We start from the raw sequence: 23,923 nt of genomic DNA, 5'->3' as shown, positions 1-23,923 counted from the left end.
GCTTCAAACTCGACTTTTTTGTCAAATGAACTCTGTGAAATACTCTTTAGACTACTAAAACCCTCTAGAGCAAATGCAGGCTTTGATGCCATATGAAGCTTCAGCTATAACTCTTCTGCGATTCCCATTACAGGGTCATCTAAACCAGACAAAATGAAAAGGGTACCAAGGACACTGGTGACGAGTAGTTTCTGGATAGTGCATCCAAAGGCACAAAGGATTAAAGCTCTCTGCTCCAACTTATGACTCATTTATTGACTCACATGCAGAACTTGAAAGTTATTCCGAGAGATCCAGGGGAATAAACTATGAAGAACATTGCTAGCCTGACAACTAATAAGCTAGCCACTCCAATGAGGGTGCTTAAACACTCTGGTGAATACAGGAGGAAGTTTGTATTACCAAAGGTTAATGAAGCAATGATGAGAGCAAAGGCATCTTGGGACTTAGGCAAAGAAATCTCAGCAGTCTTAGTAGAAACTCTGTAAGTAGTTTTCAGTTATGCCTTTACTGCTCATGTCATTGAGCTTTCCCTCAAATGACTGAATATGTTATTTCCTACCTGCAGAAGAAAACGCATCAGATGAATCTCTTTTATATCGTTATATGAATATCGGAAACACATTTGGTCTCCCACAGCATGATCTTTATGACACAAGTTGAAAATAAATGGATCACTGATGCTAGAAGAGAAAAATATAAGAAAGAAAAATTATTTTGAAAGAAAAAAGATCAAAAAAGTGCTCATGATCATAAAAGAGGCTAAGGGTAGGTTTGGAATTATTTTAGTGCTTGAATATAGACTCACAGCAATGTTTTGCACACACTGAAGTCTGAGAAATAGCAAGGAAAGGAGCTGGGTGGGACAACCTGAAAGCCTGGGTCAAGGTTAAGTATCATATGGACACACATTTATTATAAACAGCAATTAATTTGAACTAATAATTAAGAAATTAATTCATTATTACTTTAGTTGTGTACACGTACTGCAACTGCAATCTACAGTCTAGCCCATAGCAAATCCCTCAGGAGAACAAACTTAGCTTTTATCAGAGAAGTCCGATTGATATTTAAGTCACCTGATCAGATTGACTGATATTGGACTTACTAAGAATCGGATGCAGAGCAGACAGTCAGGGAGTAAAAACATTGAGTTACTCACTGTCCCACTGGGCTTTGCACATGAGCACACAGTATGCACAAAGTAAGAGCTAAGTCTAACAGACTCATTTTCAGTATTGATCAGTTTCAATAAATCATGAGTCAAAGATGATAGCAGTGTGCCAAATATTAATTACGATTCCATCTTGGAGAAACAAACAATAAACTTATGAGACAATGAAGCTAAAGGCTCTTGTAATGTCTGCTCCATATGAATAAAAGATGGAAGTCAAGCAGAAAGAAACATTAATGACACTTTAAAAGAATTTAAAAACTGCAATGCATGTGTTAGAGTGCCTACCATCTCCTTCTGTTGGAGCTGGTTGTCCTTGTGTCTCCAAAACCTGTGTAGCACCACCTATCTTAGTTATGCTAAACAATTATTTGAACAGATGGAAAGGATAGCAAACTTCTTGCTGTGCTGATATCCAACTTGAAATCCCCTCTGTGCAAATTCTAGGTATCCATATGCCAATACTGAAGTGGATCTCTTAAGAGGAAAGAATGACTCACCTGGACAAGCAGTGACGTGTACAGTAGACTTCTTCTAGAGGGGATAACACAAAGCACTCACAGATGTAAAAGTGGTCTTTGCCAAAAAGTAGCACTCCTTCCAATGCTGTATGGCCCTGAACAACTGCCACAGAGCACTTGAATGTGACCTGTACAGAAGCAAGTATAACGAAGCCAGGAGTGGGTAACACAGAAGACAAAGACAGCAGGGAGCAAGACCAAATGATGTGGAAAGATATGCGTTTGTACCAAAACAGCTGCCACCTTGAATGGCAGGTCCACAGGGATGTAGCCACAAAATCACCATATGACTGACAGCGCATGCCTCTGTGGTACTAGTAGTGGGAAGATCTGATCTCCTTTTCCCCCAGTAAATCTGTTCCTTTCTGTGGCTATACTTAGCAACATCACTACAGAACATGAAGAGCTTGCTAATATTGCAGAAATTAGCACCACAAAACTTTATTAGACAGAAATACTTACTATACAGGCAGGGGGTTGAAACACTGAGGAAAGAAGTGACATGCACAGAATCACACAGAATAATAGTGTTCTTATAAATATATTTTGAATACAGAGAAAAGACAAATAATTTTGTTTAGATACCAATGAAATCTATACTTGAAAAAATCCTGCAAATAGATCGCAGGGAGCAATGAGCAAAGAAAGGATCTAATACTCTAGGTGTATAGTTATCTAGGTATCTAGCCAGCTCAGTCAGCATACAATGGTTTTGAAATCTCACTAACACAAAACATCTTGCATTGGCATTTTTCATTCTATATCACACAGAAGGCTAAAGAAAATATATGAACCTATTATTCTAGTTGTCTTAAAGATTTAATTAAACATTCTGGAATAATTTAAAAAAAGCTCCCTTGGCATTCTAAAACTCACTTGCTTTTTCTTTCTCCTGAGCAAATTAACTTGGCTCTTAAAACAGAGGAATTTTTAAACTGCAGTTTAGAAGCACTGGAAATTTTTCAACAAAATAGTTCTTCAGTCATATATATCAGTTCATAGAAAGTTTTCTCAATAATTGATCCATTTTGATAAAGGAAAAAAACCCCACCTTTCTTTATGGAAGAGATTCTATGGCTGAGATGTTGTAGAAAGGGAACACACCACCTGTCATGGGTTTGTGTGGAGCTACTGTTTGCTTGGTAACAAGGGAAAGGAGCTTCAGTGCTGGTCCCTGTAAGCAGTTCTCAAAACATCCCTCGGCTCTGAGGTGGACCCACCTTCAGCCCAGCCAGGCCAATCTAGTACCTCTGCCATCATTATTTAAGAGGAAAAATCTGAGCTAGAAGAGGAAGAGTAGGAGTGGTACAAGATGGAGGCAACTGTATGGGCTCCACAGTTAGAGAAGGAGGAGCACCAGACCAGAGACCTCTCTGCAACCCATGGTGAGAACACAGCTGTGCCCCTGCAACCCATGGAGGGCAATGGCAGGACTGAGAGCCACCAGCAGCTCCGGGTGAGTGTGCTCAGATGGGCGAGAGACTGCATGAAGAGGCAGCCATGGCGCAGGCCATGCTCGAGAGCCTGTGGGCTGCAGAGACACACACAGGAGGCAGAGAGGAGCTACAGCTCTTGGGATGAAGGCACATGGGAGCAGTCTATGACAGGCTGCCTGACCCAGAGCTGGAGCAGGGACAACCAGCGAGGAGCCCCTCTGCTTTGAGGCAAGACAAATTACAGTAGCTGTTGGGAACAGACTGGCAGCCCCATTCCCTGCCCCCCTGAGCCATTTGGGTGGGGAGGAGATAAAGACATCGGGATCATGGCTCTGAGCTCAGGAAGAGGGAAGGGGTGGGGGGCAGATGGTCTTAAAGGGCTGGTTGTACTCTTCTCCATTGTACCACTCTGGTGTTTTGTTTGTTGTGTTTTAGAGTTTTTTGGTTTTGGTTGGTAGTGGATTCAATTAATTCCTGTTTACTTCCCCAAGTTGAGTAGTCTTGTCTGTTTTGCCTGGGACTATAAATGGCAATTGAGCCTTCCCTGTCCTTAGGTTGTTCCAAAGTCTCTTTGTACTTATGACTAACTGTGGTCCTTTGTTCCTAAATATGCCTAAAGCACAACACCATTACGGAGACTAGAAAAGCTCAAAGATCCACAAAATTGTGTAGCTGTGGGAAACTCAAAGTGCTGATTTTAAATCAAGAGGTAATCCATTGCAAAGAATTTCCCTAACATTGAGGGGCATAGAATTTCCTTATTTTTCTTATCTGTTGATTCAGTCTTCTATGTATACTCTTCTCCACTGGTTAGTGAAGTCAATAGGGAAGATCAAGGTCAATTCACTTCTATGCCCAGTTTGGACCAGAACTTTGAACCAGTATCTCCTGCACTTCCAGGGAAGGAGGCGGGAGCTAATCACCAGCCTATTAACTCAGTCTCAGACAAATTCTTTCAAATATTCATGCCACAACACAATACTAATGCCCACAAAATCTTAAAACACTAATACTACCTTACAAATGAGTAAAACTGTTCACTGCTGAGCTCCCTCTCTAAATCAACACAACCTTGAACTACACACAATCCAGAAATAAGTATAAAATTTTTCATACTGAATCCATCTGAAACTGCAAGGACCAGAGAGTTGCACATAGAGGGATTAGATCTGAGAGGTATTTAAGTAACAGGAGAACTTTGATGCTTCAGAATTCTAGTGCAATGTTCTTGAGAGAACTAACTGACAAATATCAGAGTATCACAAAGTCTGCTTTTTCTCTTAAGCCCTCCATGACCTCAGCTCTACCAAACTTTATAAGAACAAAGGTCCTCTATTATTTTTTTTTTTTGTGAGTGCAAAGATGACCCAGAAATAGCACTGGTTCTACTAGATTATGTAAAGTCTACATGATGATATGCAGAGTAAGTATGGTTCTCCTTCACCTTTTGCCTTTATTCCTACCTCACTCTTTCTGAAACCAATTCCACAACCTTCCTTGCTTTCATTGCAAAATATACATAGGCCACCTCAGGTGAGCTGAAACAGATCTGCACTGCTACACAAGCCTTCAGTCTGGGATGCCAGCAGAATATAAACAATAAATTCATAAGTAATTGAAATAAAAATCTTACTTCTACGTTTATTTTAATTGAAAAGCAACTATTTTAACAACAAAATGAGGGGTTACATTTTGAAACAATCTAGTGGGCACAAAAGGCTGTTTGCATTCTGGGTTTAAAAAAAAAAACAAAACAGCCCTGGAAGATTTTTGGGCATAATTTTTGATGAAAATCCCTCCAATCTCTTTCCCCTCTAAATTATTTCTAAGAGGAAGCTAACATTTTTCAATCACTTCTCCTGCAGGTTCCACAGTAATGCCTGTCTCTGCAGGCATATGCCAACCATAGAACTCTCTGAACTGGAGTGCCTGCTCATGTGTATGTCATTATGTGGTTAGAGGCATGTATGGTTGCACTGAGAATAATGGAGAATTCTGCTCACATTAGCAAACCACAGGGTTTCCCAAAGTAATTAAATAGCAGAAAGATCATTTCTTCCCAAAAGGAAGGTAACTGAATAGTGAAACATCACGCAGCTGTGTAAAAATAGCTAAATGGACACAAAGTTGAAATCTAGACTTCTAAGAAAACCACCTCAGCAAACCCAACCTATATGCTGGAGACCCTATGTGTGGTTTTAGGAGGCATGTGGATTGTGAAGGGGCCCTGTTCATGATCTGCCACAAATAATCACTTTGTTATTATATCTAAGGCAGGACTGATGCATGTTAGCAGGCTTGAGAGGGGAGAGAGCATTTACTTCTCCTTCTCAAACCTTAAACTTTAAGGTCCAGTAAGTTCTGTCTTCTGTATTATCCAACCAGTAACAGTCACCAGTGCCAAATCCATTACTTCAATTCTGTTATCACCCCCAACAGAATTAAATACATCTGCACTATTAGAAACACTAAGGCACTTGGTCTGCAAGTTGTTCTCATTTGGAGAATGGGGCTCATTTTATTCCAGGTGAGTAACAAAGATGTGACAAAGAGGTGTACTAGAGAACCCCTACGACGACAGTCTTGTATGTACAGTCTTGCAGTGAAACACCAGGCAGCCTGAAATCATCATAGATTGAATAAAACCCTTCCCTTTCTGGCAAAACAGAACAGAATCCAGTTCACCAGACACTAGAATCATTAATCAATGAAGCAAACATGACATAAAATAATTGAATAATTACTTTCTAAGGAATTGCCTAAAGCCCTGCATCTCTTGATTGCCCCGTTCATTCACATGTAGGAGGGAATTAAAGCTAAAGGCATGGCTTTTTTTCTTTTCCTTGTTTTTCAGAAGAGCTGTTTGTAAACATTCCAGTTGCATTTAAACAAATAGCCACAAAAGCATATCCACTCTGGAATTCAAGAGATGGATTTCCAAAGGGACTATATGCCTGAAGATGCAAACAATCTTTACAGTTTTCAGAAACATTGGAGGAGGTTAGCCATCTATTCCTGCAGACTCTAGTTTTTCCTCTCCAGGGAATAAAATAATAATACAAGGAAATGAAAGTCAGTAAACTGATGTCACAGGAACAGACCCACACCACACAATCTCCTGAGCATGACATTTTTACAGAATAAGAACAAAAGAATGTCTACTCCAAGTCAGTTCAGAGGTGCATCTGAACTACACCATGTCTTAGTAACAGAAACTTATGGAAAGAGTATAAACGTGCTAGGTATGGAGTGATTCTTGATCTTCTTTATGTTCTCAGCAATCAGTAGCTTGGGGACTTCCTGAAAACCCTTCCTCCTCCTCATTGACATATCTCATGTTTCCCTATAAACACACACAGCTGTCTCTAATCATTGGCTCAGTGAAAGCTACAAAAACTTTGTATGATACATATAAAAACAACTGTATCGAATCACAGAGATGAAACCAGTGTTATATATTCTGCCCTTTCTTTTGTATATTGAGGAATCCCACGATGTAGCAGTTCTGAAGGACCTGCCAGTAAAGCAGGGTCAAGGTTATTTACAGCCACAGAGTTTAAAATTACTAGGAGTATACAAAATAAAATAGGGTCCTTTCACAATTTTTACTAGGGAAATAGATATGTGTTCTCATGATGAGAGCAATACCAGTCCACCTCTCTGTGCTGCTCACAAGACCTTTCCTGCAATGATTGTTAGTTTGCTGGTTGTTGAAGTCTCATCTTACTTTGAAACCGTCACACACGTGCCTCATTAATCACAACTTAAGAATACATGACAGGTTGCTTAATTCTCTCCAGCTGCTCAGTGACCAAAGGAAACTAAATCCACCTGACCTAGTTGTTAGCAGTAGGGGCTCTAGGCTCAAGTTTGGTCACATCTGAACTGTTAACAAACATTGGATCAAATTTCCTCTACTCAAATTTGAGAGAAAACATTGCAATCACTAAAAAGCCTTGTGGTCACAGCTTTGCTTTAGAAAACCCAGGGCACATTATTTCAGGTAGTCTCCACTCACCCTCCCTTCTTTACTCCCCTGGTGCAAAAATATCATGTGGGTGGTATTTCTTCTGGGTGCTCTTCTCAGATTTTAACAACTTCCCAAAAGCTACAAGGAAAGAGTATCAGATATTTGGGAGAATGGGAGAGTGCCAGAAAAAGCTTCTTGTCTTGCCCACGGCTATGGGTACTGTGACTGCTCTTGTACTTGCTTTCTGTGATGAAAGCTGCCATCTGTCTCAACCCATCACTAGACTGAGACGCTGGCATCCCTTAGCTGTTGATAGCATCTGGAAGACAGTTCTAACACGATAGCTCTCATACCTCTTACACACCCAGACATCTCTGTCGCACTCCAGGCTCCTCTCAAAAAGAAAATGCTGCCAAAAACTAATATGAGCCCTTAAATTTCTCCTTAGGTAGTTCACTTAAGTTCATGCCCTTCCCACTGTTCCCATGACTCTCTTAGGAATAACCAGAGCAAAATTTGCCTCTTTTTCCCTGCTGCATCGTTTTACAGAAAGCAACTGTTAGGGGACCAGCCTGAGGAGGCAGTTAGGGCCCTGAGGTTTGTTAGGAATTCTGAAGAGATCCAGTGAGCAGATACAGCCTTACAATTGAAAGACATTTTTCATCAGAGTGAACATTAAAAAGCACCAGCAGCAGATGAGAATACTAGGAGGTATTCATGGAGCACAAAGAAGTATGGTGAAGAACATCCAGAAGAGCAGAGATCTGGCTACAGATGTTCTGTGAGTTTTTTGTGACCTTATAACATAAATCAGGCCCTGTCTTGGCTCTTAGTAGTAAAATTGTTCACTGAGCTGGGGTAGCAGTGGAGGAACATGGGCTGGGGAAGGAGCTCCCAGCAGCCTCTCCACTGCAGCAGAGACCCAGACAGGGCAACAGAGAAGAGTCTTTGTCTTTCTTCAGACACTCCCACGTGAACACAGGCAGATTCACACTGAAAACCCTTATCCCTGATTAGCAGCCCTTCCTGCAGTGGGGTGGCCATTACTCTTTGCTCCTGCAGCAGGGAGGGAAGGGAAGGAACTGAGAGGCAGAAAATGGAAATGGCTTGTGCCAAAGATGTGGCTTCCCAGTGCTCCGCTTTGACCACAACAGCTAGTCCCTGTTCCCTCTTTCACATCAGCACATGTAATGAACTTTAGTGCTACATGGTTGCACTGGGATGAAGTATAACTGTGCTCCCATGAAAACAGCTTGCCTTGGGGTTTTTCATTTCGCTCTGTACAACTTTCTGAGGAGAAGTGGAGAGGGAGATGCTGATCTCTTCTCTCTGGAATTCAGTGATGGGGCACATGGGAATGCTTCAACGTTGCACCAGGGAAGGTTTTGACTGGAGATGAGGAAGCATTTCTTTGATAAAAGGGTGATCAAACACTGGAGCAGGCTTCCTAGAGAGGTGGACATTGTGTCAAGCCCATCAGTAAGCTTAATGCTGATGCCCTTAATAGCATGCTTTAGCTTTTTGTCAGAAGTGGACAGACAGCTGGATTGGATGATCATTGTTAGGGCCTTTACAACTGAAATTTTCTGTTCAATTCATAGTTGTGAAGTGCAATGCCTCCACTGGCTCCACCAAGTGGATGCAGAGCTCTGTCAGCATTCTGTCAGCTATGGATGTTAAATTTTACAGCTGTTTTCTCTTTCAACTGAGCCTGTTCTTTAGTTAGCTTTCTCCCAACCATGGATCCCACTCCCCCTGATTTATGCTAGTCTCTTCTATTACTGTTCTTGGCATCTCTTGTGTTCTCTCCAGCCCTTCCTTCAAGGAAAGGCATTGTGCCCAGATTTCTGCTAGGTTGTGCCTTCTTGTTAACTTCAGATTCATTACCCCAGCTCCTTGGATTTCTTATCGTCTCAAGTAACTTGCTGGCACACAGAGGTTTACTACCTCCAAAATTCAGAGTTTCTGCCTCAAAACCATTCTCCAAACCTTGCAAATACTTGCTTCATCTATTACATGCTAACTGGACATTAAAAACCTGGTAGGACTTTTCAGGTTTGTTAAGACCGGGAAGGCAAACCTGTGGTTGGAGGCTCCAGTTGCAGACAGAGGAATCCAATCTCCCTGTCTCTGCTGGTAAACCAGGGCTATTTAAAGGGCTGGCTCTGGCTTTTGTTTGGCAAGTTGATAGATTATGTCAGGACAGGTTCCTATTAGCATTTCTCTTGCAAAATTCTGCAGCAGCACTTTTATGTAACATCTCCCACATCACATATAATTTTCCATGCCTATGCTGTGTACAGTCTCAGTATACTAAACATACACACAAAATATATCTTCACCTGTACACATTATAATCACAATGGAGCTTCAACAAAATGTATAATCAAACACCCAGACTATGACAGTTCAGTAACTTCTGAGACAAATGCCCCGAAAACAACATGTGTAAATCTGCACCTGCAGTCTGATATAGTGAAATACACATGTTGTGTGCAGGAAAAAAACCCCACATAGTGCTTTGGGAATATGCATATAGAATACTACTTTACACTACTGCAACCAGAGCACCAATTCCAAGCATTCAGCAAAGTCCTCAACTCCCAGTTTTGAATTCAAAGCCACATTTGTTCCAAGCACAAGAGCAGTCCTTTTGCTTGCCTTTCACAAGTGGTCCCTGCTGGGGCCATGTGTAGGGGTGGAGGTCAAGCAACAAAATATCTCAGCTACCAGCCCACCATTCTCCTTCAGTCTGCAAACAGCTGACCCTCCGTTCTTAGTGCCCAGACTTAAGTGTGTCGGTGAGCCATGAGCATCTACACTTGGCTCCTTACATACAACCATAGAGCCAAATCACAGCAATGGCCCTATGTGTCTTACATTTTACTAGCGCTGCATACAAGATTTTTGGCTTTTAGATCTGCCTCTAGCAGATCACAAAAATCTGATTGGTACAAAGGGAAACTGGTGAAGGGTATAGAAAGATAACAGGGAAAGAATGGAAATGAGCTTCATAAAACTGGAAGTGACACTACATCTAGGGTAGAGCAACTGCAGAGGACAGACTAGGACTCTGGACAAGGGAAATAGGATGAGATTCAAGAATCCTGAGAACTAGAGGCTGTATTATGTTGGTGAGGAGAATGGGACACATAGGTCAAACAACAGGAATGGAGGCACAGCTGAGAGAGGCAAAACGGCTGAAGCTAAACTTCAAATAATCAGGAAAGAAACTGTGCTCACTACAACATGCTCTCTCTTCCAAAGGCTGGACTGGGACACATGGTGGAGGAGATTCATGATTGTTTTTCAATTTCCTCCCTTTACAGAACAGGCTCATTTCCAGGGTCATAGCATACTTCTATCATCCTCTCCAGCTGCCACTTCAGACGAGGACATTATACAGGCCTGGAAGGCTCTAAAGATGCTTCCTCCAGCAGATGACAATGTGACACCTGCAATTTCCAGCAATTCTCCTGTTGGCCTGCCAGTCTCAGGAGGTCTAACAGAGGCTTCCATTTTCAAGCTTGAATTCAACACCTTTGCATATGCATTATGTGACCATATAACTATGGGATTAAATACTACTTCTTTTTCCCCATAGAGGCTGCTCAGAATAGACATATTCTAGTGATAAAGTAACAGCGTAAGGAAGATGGTTGGAGTCTGTAACATTCCTGCTATCTACATAACACAGAAGGTACAGCTGTATGTACTACAAGGATTCTGGCTGTAAGAAACAGGCTTACAGTCAATACTACTAAATACTCCACTTTGTACTGGTAAAGCAGGAGGGATAGTCTTATGGTAAAACCAGTAAGTTATTATGTCATTAAGGGTTGGAATTTCACAGATCTGGCCCTAATTTCTTGACTTCTGGCATTGCCTAATTTCGTTATGTTTAGCTTTGAAAGCGGGAAACTCATTCCTCTGTGGGCAGTTTATTGCATGAAAGAAGCAACAGAAAAAGACATATCTAGAGGCTGAGCATTGCATGGTCTGTGTGTTGCTTAAACACAGAGATGATGATTGGTCCCTCATATGATTAGCCTCCACTCTTTCAGGGCCTAACCACTCAGTAGCTTCCTTTAGCCTGTACTCAAAACTATATCCTTTTACTTTGTTTTTATAGTTCCTTTGTCTTGCAGCCCAAATCATAAACTTTTCTTGTTTAAATGCTTAAAAATATTTTCAAGGGAATGTCTAGAAATGTTTTCTACTCTATTTTTTCAAGAGAAAACAAAAGACTAGATGAAATTAGCATAATAATACTACATCTGCACCCATATTTGTCTGACAACTTGCTGAGGAACAGACTCTGATCCAACAGACAGTATCAACAGCATTTGATCTGCTGCTTCTTGAAAAAGCCATTTCACATATCTGAATACATAAGAAAGTGTTCATTTAAAGGCAATGCAAAAAACCAGCACTGGGTGACATTATATAACAATGACCACTTTCCAGGCAAGGGCTACCCCTGTATTCCAGAAATCAATCTAGTATCTGCCAAAGCAACACAACGACTTTTCTGTGCAGTGCAGTAGGTAAGACGGTTCCAGTTGCCTGCTTGAAGTGCAAACAGCTCACGAGGCAGCCATTTACAAGGCAGGACCACGGCGCACTAAGTGAGCGCAGGACAGCTAATGTCACCCCCCGCTGCTTTTTTTAATGCTTCTGTCAGCTTGGCAACATGGTGACTGCTGCTGGAAAAAAACATGCCTGGCATTTCAGACAGCTTCCTGTGGAGTTACATGGAGGAGAGACAGACAGCCTGAAGGCTCAGAATGAGATCAGTGCACAGAAAACATGTTTCACATTTTCATGCCTGTCTCCTTCTGCTGGGGTGGGGGGAACAGGGAAATGAATCGTGTTGCATAGACAGACAGTGTACCAACAGCTCTAATAGCATGAAGAAACCATAGTGTTAGAGAGTGCAAATGGGACCTCCAGCCACTGCCAAAGTTCATCAAGAGAACTCAGCAATGGTATTGAGACACAAAAACAAAATAATGATTTCTATGTCTACGTACAACTACTACAGCACTGTGATGGCTGAGTTTAAATCCTTGGCTTCCACTATGGGATGCTAACTCCTGGGCCAACAGGGGGAATGATGCCACTGGAAGAAATGGGTACACTGCAAGAGATCAGAGAATGACGAGAGACTGACACCTCATGATAATATCTTTTACAGTTCTATGGAAAATGGCTATAAGCACTGCATATCCAACAACAAGGTTATTTGGAGTCACCATTGTGGGGACCACACTGAAAGCAAAGGCCAGGTTTCTGGCTTTTAAGCAATGGAATTAAACTGAGAAGATGTGACCAAAGTTACTATCCTCGTATTTACTTCACAGCTCATGTCCTCCCCAAGTTGTTCCTGAACCCGCTTCTTCCTTATGCTGGAAACCTGGGAAAAGAACATCCAGTCCAGTACAAGAATAAAGAAGGAACAGCACTGTTTTGACTAGATGACACACAATGGAAGCATCAAACATGAAGCAGGGGAAGCAGGGAAAGTCCCTACATCCTTAGAGGGAATACTCTGTCCAGTATTCATGGAGAAGCAGAGAAGAAATGGCATATGGTAGTGGGGAAGAGAAGATTTCTTGGTATTCAGAAGGAAGAGATTTAAACATCACTGAAGTAGCAACCTAGACCAAATTGGCACACTCTTCCAAACGTAATAAATGAATTTAATCCAGATGCTGCTCTGAGCATGACTAAAGGTAGAGAAGCAGGACAGGCATTCTGAGTCTCATAATTTGCCATGTCTTAGGCAAATTAAGACAATACTGTCTCACAGGTATATGAAGACTTTGGTTGCATGCCCAGTTTTGATTTTTTTCTGTTACTTCAAAGAGTTAACATTAAATGCTCTTCAAGAATATATCTCTATAGGAATTCATATAGAGCCTAAACAGTTGTAATTGCTCTAAGGAAAGCCATAATATTTGCTGAAGCCTGAATCCACTTGAACGTGAAACTGAAAGGAACAGACAGGCTTCCACATCCAATTCACCTTCTAAAATACCATCTTCCCAGAGAAAATTTTCTAGCTCATTTTCCTACCTTTTCACTCTCTTCAAACTCCTGCAATATAATATGTCTCTCCACACACAGTTCCAAGAAATCTTCTGAATGGAAACTTTCATGTAGAGCAGGGAAGAACGTTAGCTGGTTACAATCCATCTCCCTTTCCCCTCCATTAAACATCAGCACTCCTGTATCAGTACAAAAGAGATTTCAGTTTTAGTGGCAGCTGAATGACATGAAAAGCATTTGCAATTTAGACTTCCACTCAGTCTGTTCTATCTTGGGAAACAGAATTATTTATCTGCAAAAAACAGGCAATAGAGAAGTCAAATCTGACTGCTAAAGAAGGATCTTTAGTTCAGGGAACTAAAACCAGGTAGTCACACTCACTTATAATTCAAACTAAATTCCTATAATCTGAAGTTTAGGAAATTAGGAAAAATAAAAAATAGTAGTCTTTTGGGGACATAAACTGAGCAGGATCTTAACAGAATCCAAGGAGAGACATCCCACTCATATCTTGCCCAAGCTATGTGCCAAGCTTTGCAAGTTCACACAGTGTGTGCAGTTAGGGAAGGCATGATCAGCCTTCTTATTGAAGTAGGCTGTAACCACTTCCACGCAGAAACTGTGTAGTATTTCTGTCTTGTTTGGAGTCTAGGACAAGCTCCACTCTCGCTTGCTAGGCCCTATCACACTAAAAGTATAAAACAATGCTCCCTACTTCCAACAGCATACACTAGGAATTTGTCTTCAAACAGACACACAGGTGGCTGACATCCACAGCCTTAGAGTTGGTGACATTTCCAAACTATAGTTCTTTCATAGTGTTTTTCCCCCTCTGAACTATTGACCATGTGAATACCATATTTGACCTCCCCTCACCTCTGCCCCCAACCCCCACCTTTCTTCTTTTAATGTCTCACATAACAGAAAACTTGGTCTTGGAAAACAAAATTGATGACATATATGATAATATTTTGAACAATCTAGTTCTATTTTAAATGCTAACAAATAATTTGACAAGTGAATATTCTTAGTGACTTTCTTCCACTTTCCATTATTTTGTCCACATTCTTGAAAAGTTAGAATTCCTATTACTACTTCTCTGAGCCTTCTATCACCCAGTTTTAAATGTAATTTCAGAGGTAGAACGGGCAAGTCTACTAAAAACAAGGGAAAAGTCTGCACTTTTCTTCCGAAGTTGAAGCAGTTGGGAGCTTTCCAGGTGCCCATGAAAGCCCATAGCTTTCATTTAAAGACAATCTTTTCACTTTCAGATCTTTCTGGTGACAACAAGAGAGCAACAAATTCCGAAGATAACAGCTGCATCTGTCTTTTCACAGATAGTACAAGATGTTTTTAGCTCAGAGCACCAACATTTTTTTTTTTCACTAGAGAAAATTCTGACCTTGAACCCCATATACTAATTCCCATTCTCTTTGGCTGTTTGTCTTCACCCTCTTAATGATGTAATATAGTCCTGAAAGGTTACCTGGATTCACTTCAGCAGCGGGGGTTGTTTCATTTCTGTTTGCTAGGTAAACCTGAAAAGAGATTAAGTATGAATAGAGTGGAATATGCAGACAGGTAAATATAACTCAGAACCTTGTTGCAGAAAACCCCACAGATTTAGAACTATATAGCAAATAAATGCCTTGGAAATTCAAATAAACTCATTTAAAAGGACCCAAAGAGACAATTAAATGTAGGAACAAATGGCAACAATTACGTAAAAGGACTATTGCTTTTTCAAAGAAGACCCTGCATGAGTCCAGTTACAGTATAAAAAATGTACTACCCAGCTTATAGAAAGCTGCCAGAATCCAGGCTTCACATAGCAGCTGAGATTGTCCTAGAAATGGTAACCTCCTGATATGCTAAAGTGTTTCAGCTTCTGGTTGAAAAGATTTGGCACTGAGACACTATGGAAACAGACAGTAGTGAAAACACCACATATACACTCTAATTTCCCTTTTCATCATCCCTCAGTTCTAACAGCCTTAATAAGCATAAGACTAACAGGGCAGTGCAGCCTTTTAACTGAACTCTCTTGCACACACTTGGAAGCACTATCTCTGTGAGATATTACATGCAGAAAATATGGTCATGTTATACTCTCATTTATCTGGGGAGATCTTACACCAGAAAAGAAGGAAAATCATTCTGTTGCTGCTAAACACATTACAGCCCCGCTTACTCTGACAAAACCAGATCCATTCTGCGGGTTTCTTGTGCGTGGCACAGCATAGTGATGAGTCAAGTGATGGGAACCAGAGGAAAGAGATGAGTATAAAGTCACCAGAAACCATTACAGAAATTGTACACCTCTTGCAAAAGATTTCTACCTTGTTCTTCATTCGCATCATTGCTGCTCGGGTGTTGGCCTGTTGAATCCTCCTCCTCATGCGTGAAGGCCCTTCATAGCAATCAAGAATCCATCGCTGCTGTAAGGATTGTGATGCATCTCTATAGAAAAGCTGCTCCTCAAGAATCATCCAGTCCTTAGCTGCTTTGCTGTAACCACATTGCAGCATCTGTGGGACAGAACTACTTTGTTCTACCTTTTACACACTTCCGTCTTTCTCTCCAGCAGCGGCACCACTCCAGTTATTCAGAGGGATCTATCCAACCTGCTGGCTGGGACCACTGCAGAGGGAGCACTGGAGGCCCAGCAGACACAGGTCTGACTGATCACTGAAAGTGTGCTGTGGGAGATGCTACTAGTTAAACTAAGATATAGTAACAAATGTAAGCATGTCACAAACTTCAATCTACTTGAAAATGGCTGCTTTCATAAGATTTCCAACTCTAAAAGTAGTGAGTCAGGAGAACAGCATCACAGGTGTTTTATTCACTCCATTTTTTCCTGGCAAATGTTTGTTTCAAATGGCAAGAACCACGGTTGTTGAAAACACCATTTAAAAGTCTCAGTCTGAAGTGTACTGTGCTCCCTCCAAGCAAGGCATGAATTGAATTATTTCTACTGTGGATGTGTGTGCAGGGAGTGAGGGAAGATCAAATATCAATTCAAAGAAGAGAAGAGAGAATGTCAGAGAATTAAAAGCTTGCTGGTTTCTGATGGCCAATCCTGAAACAGAAACATACCTTTCAGATTTTCCTGCCTATGAACATGAGACCTCTTGAAAAGTTTTACTTGCTCTTAAGAAAAAAAGGTAAAGGTCTTCACTTTTATTTCTGCTGCTATGAGAGTGGAATAATTCACTGAAATAAAGAAAAAAGGCTCCTGAGTATAAAGTGAGGAATCTGACTGGTGAGTGATGCTGTATCACACTTCAGGGGTGCCATCAGGAACAGAGTATTGATTCATCAACTCAGTATTTTTTTGGGCATACTACTCATTTCACTTCTGAAATGCCTGATTTTGCAGAGTATTCCAGGAGCATCTTTTCAACAGTAGAAAGTTGTTGCACGACATTCCTGTTCTTTACCTGTACGTGGTTCTTGTACAAAGAGGCATACAGCTCTTGCCCAGTTCTTCGGTACTGTTCCATACATGACACAAATCCCTGGAAGAAACATCAGAGCACATTACACCAAGGTGATGCATGTGTAACTTCTGCAAGGGGCAGAAGCAGACAGTTGCTCTGTCTTTTACAAGAATAATTTGGGATATGGCCTATGTCTGCAAGTTGATGGCTCTCTGGACAGCACAAAGGTGAAATAACATCTGAGAGCAAGCTGCACACTTACACCAGAAAAAGAAACATATTCAGGACCTTAACAAGAGTCATTAATGGAACTATTCAGAAAGATTTAGAAAACAGAAAATAAAATTCAAGACTCCTCTGTTTGGAGCTGAATTAAAAACCAATTATCTGTTGTAGAGACCCTGACTGAGGGTCCTTAACAATATACCTGCTCCCTGCTGCATAAGCAGAAAACAAAGAAGTAGTCCACATCTCCTTTTGCAGACAGGAAAATAGCTGTTTTCAAAAACATTTTTGAGATTTATGAACCTAAGACCTCTATCAACAAGTGGCTTGGAGTATAAATGCACTCTTTAATGGGATTGTAATGCAGAGATGTCTGAGCTAGCTCTAGAGCTGGAAACTTGCAGAGCTGTGCCAGTGCAAGACAGCTCTCTGCCTCTGCTCCACTACACAGCATAGACATGCTTTATAAACCCTGGTGTTACTCAGGTGTTTCTTGAAATACATGTTTTCCAAAACAGCCTGACAGACCTTCATGGACACCTTTCCCTCCAGAATGCATTGCTTACAGAACAGTGAACCCACATTAACAGTCATACTTTTCATCTGCTGTGTTGTTGAAATAACCTTCTCAACCTAAGGGTCTTTGTGTTAAGACTAACAAGACTAACTGCTGTCAACAGATTACAAGTTGCACTCCCTACTCTACAGATTGTTACCTGATCTTCAGCAAGACATGCAATTGCTCTAAACCACTACTTCTCTAATCACAAAACAGAGACTAGAATACTAACCTCAAAGTTATACAGGCAAAGATCATGAACAAAGGTCTACTGTGGTAGGATCCTTAAAGTCATGGAGCAGGAAAATGAAATGTGTTTCATTTTCTTCTTACCTACTCTACCAAAACCCACAGGTTTTGTGGTCCATGGCCAAGACCTATATAAAGCACCAACCAGAGAATTTCAAACAATGCTCCTATCTGATCCTTCCTTTTGAAAAAATCAGTAGAAACATCATTAAACTTGATGAAATCTCTCAGATGCCCAACTAGCATAATGAAAATAGCAACAAAATACAATGCAAGATATTCACTATCATACTAATTCCTCAAATTAATCTATTAAACTTTAGTCAAAGAGAAGTTTCCAGCTCTGAAAATGCTAAGTTTGTTCTCCCCTTTCTCCTGGCCATCTACAAAATTATGTCCCCAAGAGATTTGAAGTATTTTTTCCTGATGAGAGGAACAAAATGTACAGAAATGCTGTGTGTATAGCTGAAGCACTGAACAGCTGCTGAGTAAGCCACTAGCTTGTTTTATCTTATTGCATGAAGGTAAATGAGGAACCACCACAGAACTCTGCTTTAACAGGTTGTCCAACACTCATGGGACTGTTCTACACACTTGTAACTCAGAGTTTTCTATGCAAACACAGGATAGTTGCCCCATTTCTGTCTCTCCTTGCTTGGTACCTCTTTTTATGACCGCTGAAAAGTAGCTACTGGGTGGAGTTCAGGTTCACGTTCTTCTTATTAACAGCCACAGATAAAAATTCTCCTGTTTGGCAGTGTACTTCCTGGAAAACAGATTCTAGCTATCATATTATACCTACATGATGCCACATTTGCTCTTCTGGACATACTTGCTTTAAAATGTTCTGATCCAAAAGCATCATCCTCAGTCAGTTCCCAAAGTGCTACACTTCCTTCTGAAAGAGCAACTTTTTTGCCCTGAAATCAGTGGTATAGCACTTTGAGACCTGACTCAGGATGATGCTCTTAATCATTACTGAAAGAAACAGAATCAAAATAATGCATAACTATCTATTCCATGTGCCAGCCAAATATGTAGGAAGGATGGAGGATTACTTGAACATGACTTTGAAGTTAAAATAAGATTGCTTTCCCTTCCTAAGAACTTACAAAAGATGCACCAATGCCATTAAAAGACAAAAAAAAAAAAAAAAGAATCAGAGTGGCTGACCATTAACTGCATTACAGAGAGTTGCCAAATTATCTGTTCCTTTGAGAAATTCCTGAGGATTCCTAGAGGTAGAAGCTGTCTGAAGATTATACAGAAGAGGTGGAAGTGTCCCTGGTGCTATTCAAAGGCTCTCCTGTCCACCAGAGCTTCCCTGACAAAGGCGAGGTTGCTGCGAGTTACAGCATGCAGCTAAACTGGCTGTGAAAGCCCCAGACTCTCACTACCTAAAGCCATGGATCAGCTGGGTAACTTTTAAATGCATGGACTCTGTGCCACTCTGGCAGTGATTCCTCACAGCAAACTATCTAGCTGCTGCTTGCACTGTGCTATAATTAAGTTAACACACAAGGTCTATGTGGTGTGCCGATTACTGCTGGCTGCCAGCCAGGGCTGTACCCCCACCGTGAAGTCACATTTATTGGTGTTTCCCTGCAGGAAGCTCCTGTTTTACACTGATGAAAGTCATCACATTTTTGTTTGTTTAAAGCATCATTAAACCTGTAATCACAGTTGTGGCCTCACAGAACTATTTCATAATTCATATAAAACTCCCACAAAAGCTGACCTAGAAAGCAACAGCACTCTCTGTACTGTTGAGCGGGGCTCAGTACAGGACAAGAGTTGAGATCCCAGCTCTATGTGGACATAGAGTAAAAGACATTCAGAACAGATAACAAATTCCTACAAGTATTAACAACCATTTCAGATACCCATAGGCTATTCAAGCCAAGTCAGTGCTCTTGTGGCAGCTGTTTCAAAGTTGCTTATAGTCTGTATTTCACTCATGGCCACAGACCAGACCCTTAAGGTCAAAGCCCATATTGCAAAGATTCTCACTGACTTTACTGACTGAGTGCCTAGTCTTTGAAATGGATGTAAGGTCCTAAGAAGAAAAAATTCTGCTAGACACATCTGGTGACCTGAAGACTAACAATTTTGCCTTCCAAATGAGCAATAGCTAGCAATAGCTAGATGAACGTAGTCCCTGATGATCATCCCCAAAGGAAAACCATCTGGTTGTAAAATGAAATGAAGAGTTAATAAAATTGTAGATTACTGTGATGAAAAAAAACCCTCCAAAACAAACAAAAAAACAAACACAAAAACTGAAAAATTATCCAAGAAACATGGATGATATAGACTAGGCTATGAATTATTAACATATTTATTATTGTAAGTGTCAGAACAATTCCACTGTAATGTTTACTGAAAAATAATGCAAACAAGTTTCTAACAAAATTCCATTAAAAAATATAGTTTCTTGTCTTTTAAAATGGCAACTCCTTATGCAATAGGTTAAACACAACAGTGTCACAGTGCTGAACAAAAACAAAATGACAGCTTCGACAATTATGATTAATTAATTATAGGGTAACATAATACAAAGTTTGAGTTTCATATGCAGAAAAGCAGGTGTAAATGCAAGAAATACAACCTGCCTTTTAGGTAAGAGCAGACTAAAAAGTTATATTGATCCATCTTGGCCTAAAAAATCTGAGTATGATACCATCCTTTAAGTCTTTTTTATACAGGCTACTTTACTTTGCAGCCTTAGACAATCACATTTTAAGTAGAATCAGGCCATTTTGCTGCCTCAGATTCCCCAGCCAGTATTTAGGCCTTGGAAAGGTGAAGGAATTTACAAGATATTTCTCTATTAAAAAAAAAAAATAATCCACTAAATCCAAACCAGTTTCTCCTCTTGCTGCATGGAGACCTCATGCAAATAGGAGGAAAAATGATTAGCGTTGGGGAAAGGTAAAGCTAACAAGAGCAAAGTACTGGCAAACAGAGAAATCAGCATGCCAAATAAACCCCCAGAGAGTGGATTTTCTGTCATTTCTTTCAACTAAAGCAATTGAAAGGTTGATTGTAATGAGAAATGATTGACCAAAAAAAAAAAAAAGAAAAAAGAAAAAAGAAATAAGGGCTGAGGTGTGACTTCTAAGTTAACAATTCTCTCCTGGGCTCTGGAATGTTTTCTGGCAGATTTTTTAATTTTTTTTTCATATATATATACACATAGAACACTAACTTAAAATATTCCACCCCAAAAATATTCCGACTTGCCACAACAAACCCAGATTGCATGATACAGACAGCACTTATGCCTCAGTTCTTTCCTAAAGAAACATGATGTCATTGGAGCTCTGCACTTTGAGTCTTTCACTGGGGAACTAAAGGTTAAGTGTTGTATTATAAAATACACACACACACAAAAGTAAGTGCCAAAACCCAATAAATGAAAATAAACTTCAAAACCAAAATGACTTTGGACTTGTAAGAGCCAAAAGGAAAGCCCAAACATCCCGATTCCTTACTGTGACAATAGTCCCATGGATGATAATGAGAATACTCACACACTTGTTTTGAAGCATGTGTTTCAGTCATCTGTTGGTGAAGACTAGAACTAACAGTTATCTAATACTTTAGCTCTTCTGAATAAACTAAATATTATAAATAGATAAGCATATCTAGCAAGAGCACTCACAGCATCACAGCTGTAACAAAAATATCTAGACCTTTACTGTATTTTATCACCAGTACATCTCAAAGGCCTATATGAAGAAAGAGGGCAAAGCTTTTAGTTTACAGATGGAAATTAGCATCACTAGATGAGAACAATGACATGCTGCTAATGTGATACACTCTGTCTTGTATCAAACAGAAAAGCTGTATTTTTTTTATGAAACAGAACATTAAGAAAATGCCATTTTATAAGGGGCAAATTCTTCAGTTTTACTTCAGAAAAAATTCCCAGCAGCTCACATTAAATGGCATCCACCTGTGGTGCAACACTGTTCCCCTCAGCAGCCCCATTTCCCAGCTTTGTCTGCTGGTCTGCATGGAATCAGCATGGAACTCCGGTCACTGATGATGTGACTTAAGTAGCAGACACTTCCTCAAAAAAAGATTGATTTTTACAATCACCATCTAAAGCCAATAATTGTTTAAATGGAAAAATCATGAGCCACTGTGGCCTAGATAGCTACAGAGCCAGACTTTCAGTAGTTAAGAGTTCCTAGTACAAACCCTTCCGAGGTATGAAAACTATTTTCTTGTGTCCACATTCTTTCTCATGCTCCTCCTTTTTCCACACACCTAACCAGAGTTTCCCTTCTTGATGTACACAATTAAGGCCCAATACTTCTGGTCCTTTTCTGTCAAATTGCAGAAAATAAATCAATCTCTTCTTCATCAGCCTCACAAGAAGAGGATAGGATTAGAGCTAGCATAGCAGTTTTACAGAGAAGAAACCAAGTGCAATAGTAAATTACTGGATATGGGTGATGTCTCCAATTCACCGGCCCTGTTGTATTCAGATACAGGGACAAAGGATATAACATCTTGAAGCCTACTACTGCTACAAAATCTAACATGGTGAATGAGAGACCAAGTACACTGCTACACTGTGCAAATATCGAGCCACTTGCGATCAGAATACTTTTCAAGGAATTGACTATGCACTGTGAAGCAAGTAGGTTCATTGCATAAGAGGAAAACCTGTTTCATTAGTCACCAGGTAACAAGCCTTAAACTAAGGCAGATAATGTTTTCCTTAGCAGATTAAATAGCAGTTTATCCCAGTCCTTCGCATACACTCCTCACACTGAGGGCTGTTTTCAGGCTCTTATGAATCACAAAATTGTTATTGCCATGTGAATTTTATTGTTGCTTTGCCAAAATTCATTTAGCTTTTTCAACAGACTGTAGTTCCAGCAGTTAAGTGTTGCATGGAAGCTTCATGCCTCAACCCTCTAGGAGGCTAATGCATAGTGCCAACTGCTCCTAAGGATCATGGATGGATTCCTGGCATCACCCGTTGGTTGGGGAATAGCAAACTTAATGAGAAAAACCTCCATATTTCAGTGCATCATAAAAGTACCCACACACAGGGGTGGGTTTCACGAGGATAAACCCAAAATATGGTGTACTTTGAGACTTCCACAGGGTATTTATCAGCTAAATTCAGGAAGCACAGAAACAGTTCTACTTCTATAGCAACTATGTGTATGTATGTATGTACATGTGCATGCACATCCCCTACTTCAACAGATGACATTGAAGCGATGAATTCCTGGGAGAACACACAATTTGTCTCCCAATAGTAAAAAAAGCATAATGGGACATGAGACATGTTTGTTCTTTAATCCCATCTCTGAGAACGACTTCTGTGACTTTGGGGTAATTCACTCAGCCTCCTGTTATAGCAGAGGTATTAGCTTTTACCTCTAGTGAAAGGTGAAGGTCAAACTGGAATTATGGGTAACAGAAACAGGGTCTCTTGCCTTCACGTGTTGTTACTCAACACTTTCCTATTTCAAATGGTGACTTTCTACTAAGTCCTACAGGTATAGCCTCATGCACTGGTGTTTTCTGATTACACTTGAATGATGGCTTTTATTTAAGAAAAATATGCACTTCTAATTCCTCAGCTGAAGAAAGAATTCTGTAAACATTAGCATATTCTTAGAGCTCAGATTATAGAATACGAAGATACTCCTAAAATTATCAGTTTTCCTAAAATGACATACATTTAAAAGTGACAAAATTATTTCCAGAGTTTTTTAGTGCCTGTAGAACAATCCTGGACTCTACAGCAGAAACCATGAATGGAAAAGAGACAGACACAACCAAGCTTTATCTTTAATTTGGCTAGCAAGGATGAGAAAAACAAGAAAGGGATGGTCACAGATTCAAGTACAGGTAAGCAACCTATACCTTCACTTAGGAGAAACATTAAAGTTAATCTTGCAGAGATTTCTAGGACCTCTTCTGGTTTCCTGTTCTCTGCTTGCACATATCACTGTCCAGCTAACTCACGTTTTCTAGGTATCCAGACTCTTATGTGTATGACACCATACGTAAACTCACAATAATTCTTCTCCTTATAAAGATTTCTAAAAAAAAAATAGCATAATTGAAAAAAAATGCATTATTTGTCTTTAAAAATAGAAACTAGAACTTAAAAAACAATGAATGATGAAAAATTATTTTATTGTGGGAAGCTGTGGATAAGGATACTAATTTCATCTGAAGTTTTAAACCAGAAATTTAACTTTCATTCAGCTTAAATTGCTGCTTCAGGCTTTTGAATCAAGCAATCAATATGAAGTAACTA

The 23,923-nt window shown here is 40.2% G+C and overlaps 1 protein-coding gene across 4 annotated transcripts in view; it reads right to left on the bottom strand.

Moving 5' to 3' along the window:
• Positions 1-23,923, bottom strand: part of WDFY4 (WDFY family member 4) — a 147,037-nt gene that overhangs the window by 50,083 nt on the left and 73,031 nt on the right. For all 4 annotated transcript variants that reach the window (XM_062001401.1, XM_062001404.1, XM_062001402.1 and 1 more), the window contains exons 40-45: positions 16,596-16,673; positions 15,492-15,680; positions 14,639-14,690; positions 13,180-13,331; positions 1,675-1,823; positions 563-683 (exon numbers count right to left, since the gene is read on the bottom strand). In XM_062001401.1, the coding sequence (XP_061857385.1) occupies positions 563-683; positions 1,675-1,823; positions 13,180-13,331; positions 14,639-14,690; positions 15,492-15,680; positions 16,596-16,673 (741 nt within the window). The remainder of the gene's footprint in view (positions 1-562; positions 684-1,674; positions 1,824-13,179; positions 13,332-14,638; positions 14,691-15,491; positions 15,681-16,595; positions 16,674-23,923) is intronic.

This window comes from Colius striatus, chromosome 8 (genome assembly GCF_028858725.1).
Source record: "Colius striatus isolate bColStr4 chromosome 8, bColStr4.1.hap1, whole genome shotgun sequence".
Lineage (NCBI taxonomy): Eukaryota > Metazoa > Chordata > Aves > Coliiformes > Coliidae > Colius > Colius striatus.
The sequence above is the reverse complement of the archived record's forward strand: the minus strand, read 5'-3'. Positions and strand labels throughout refer to the sequence as shown.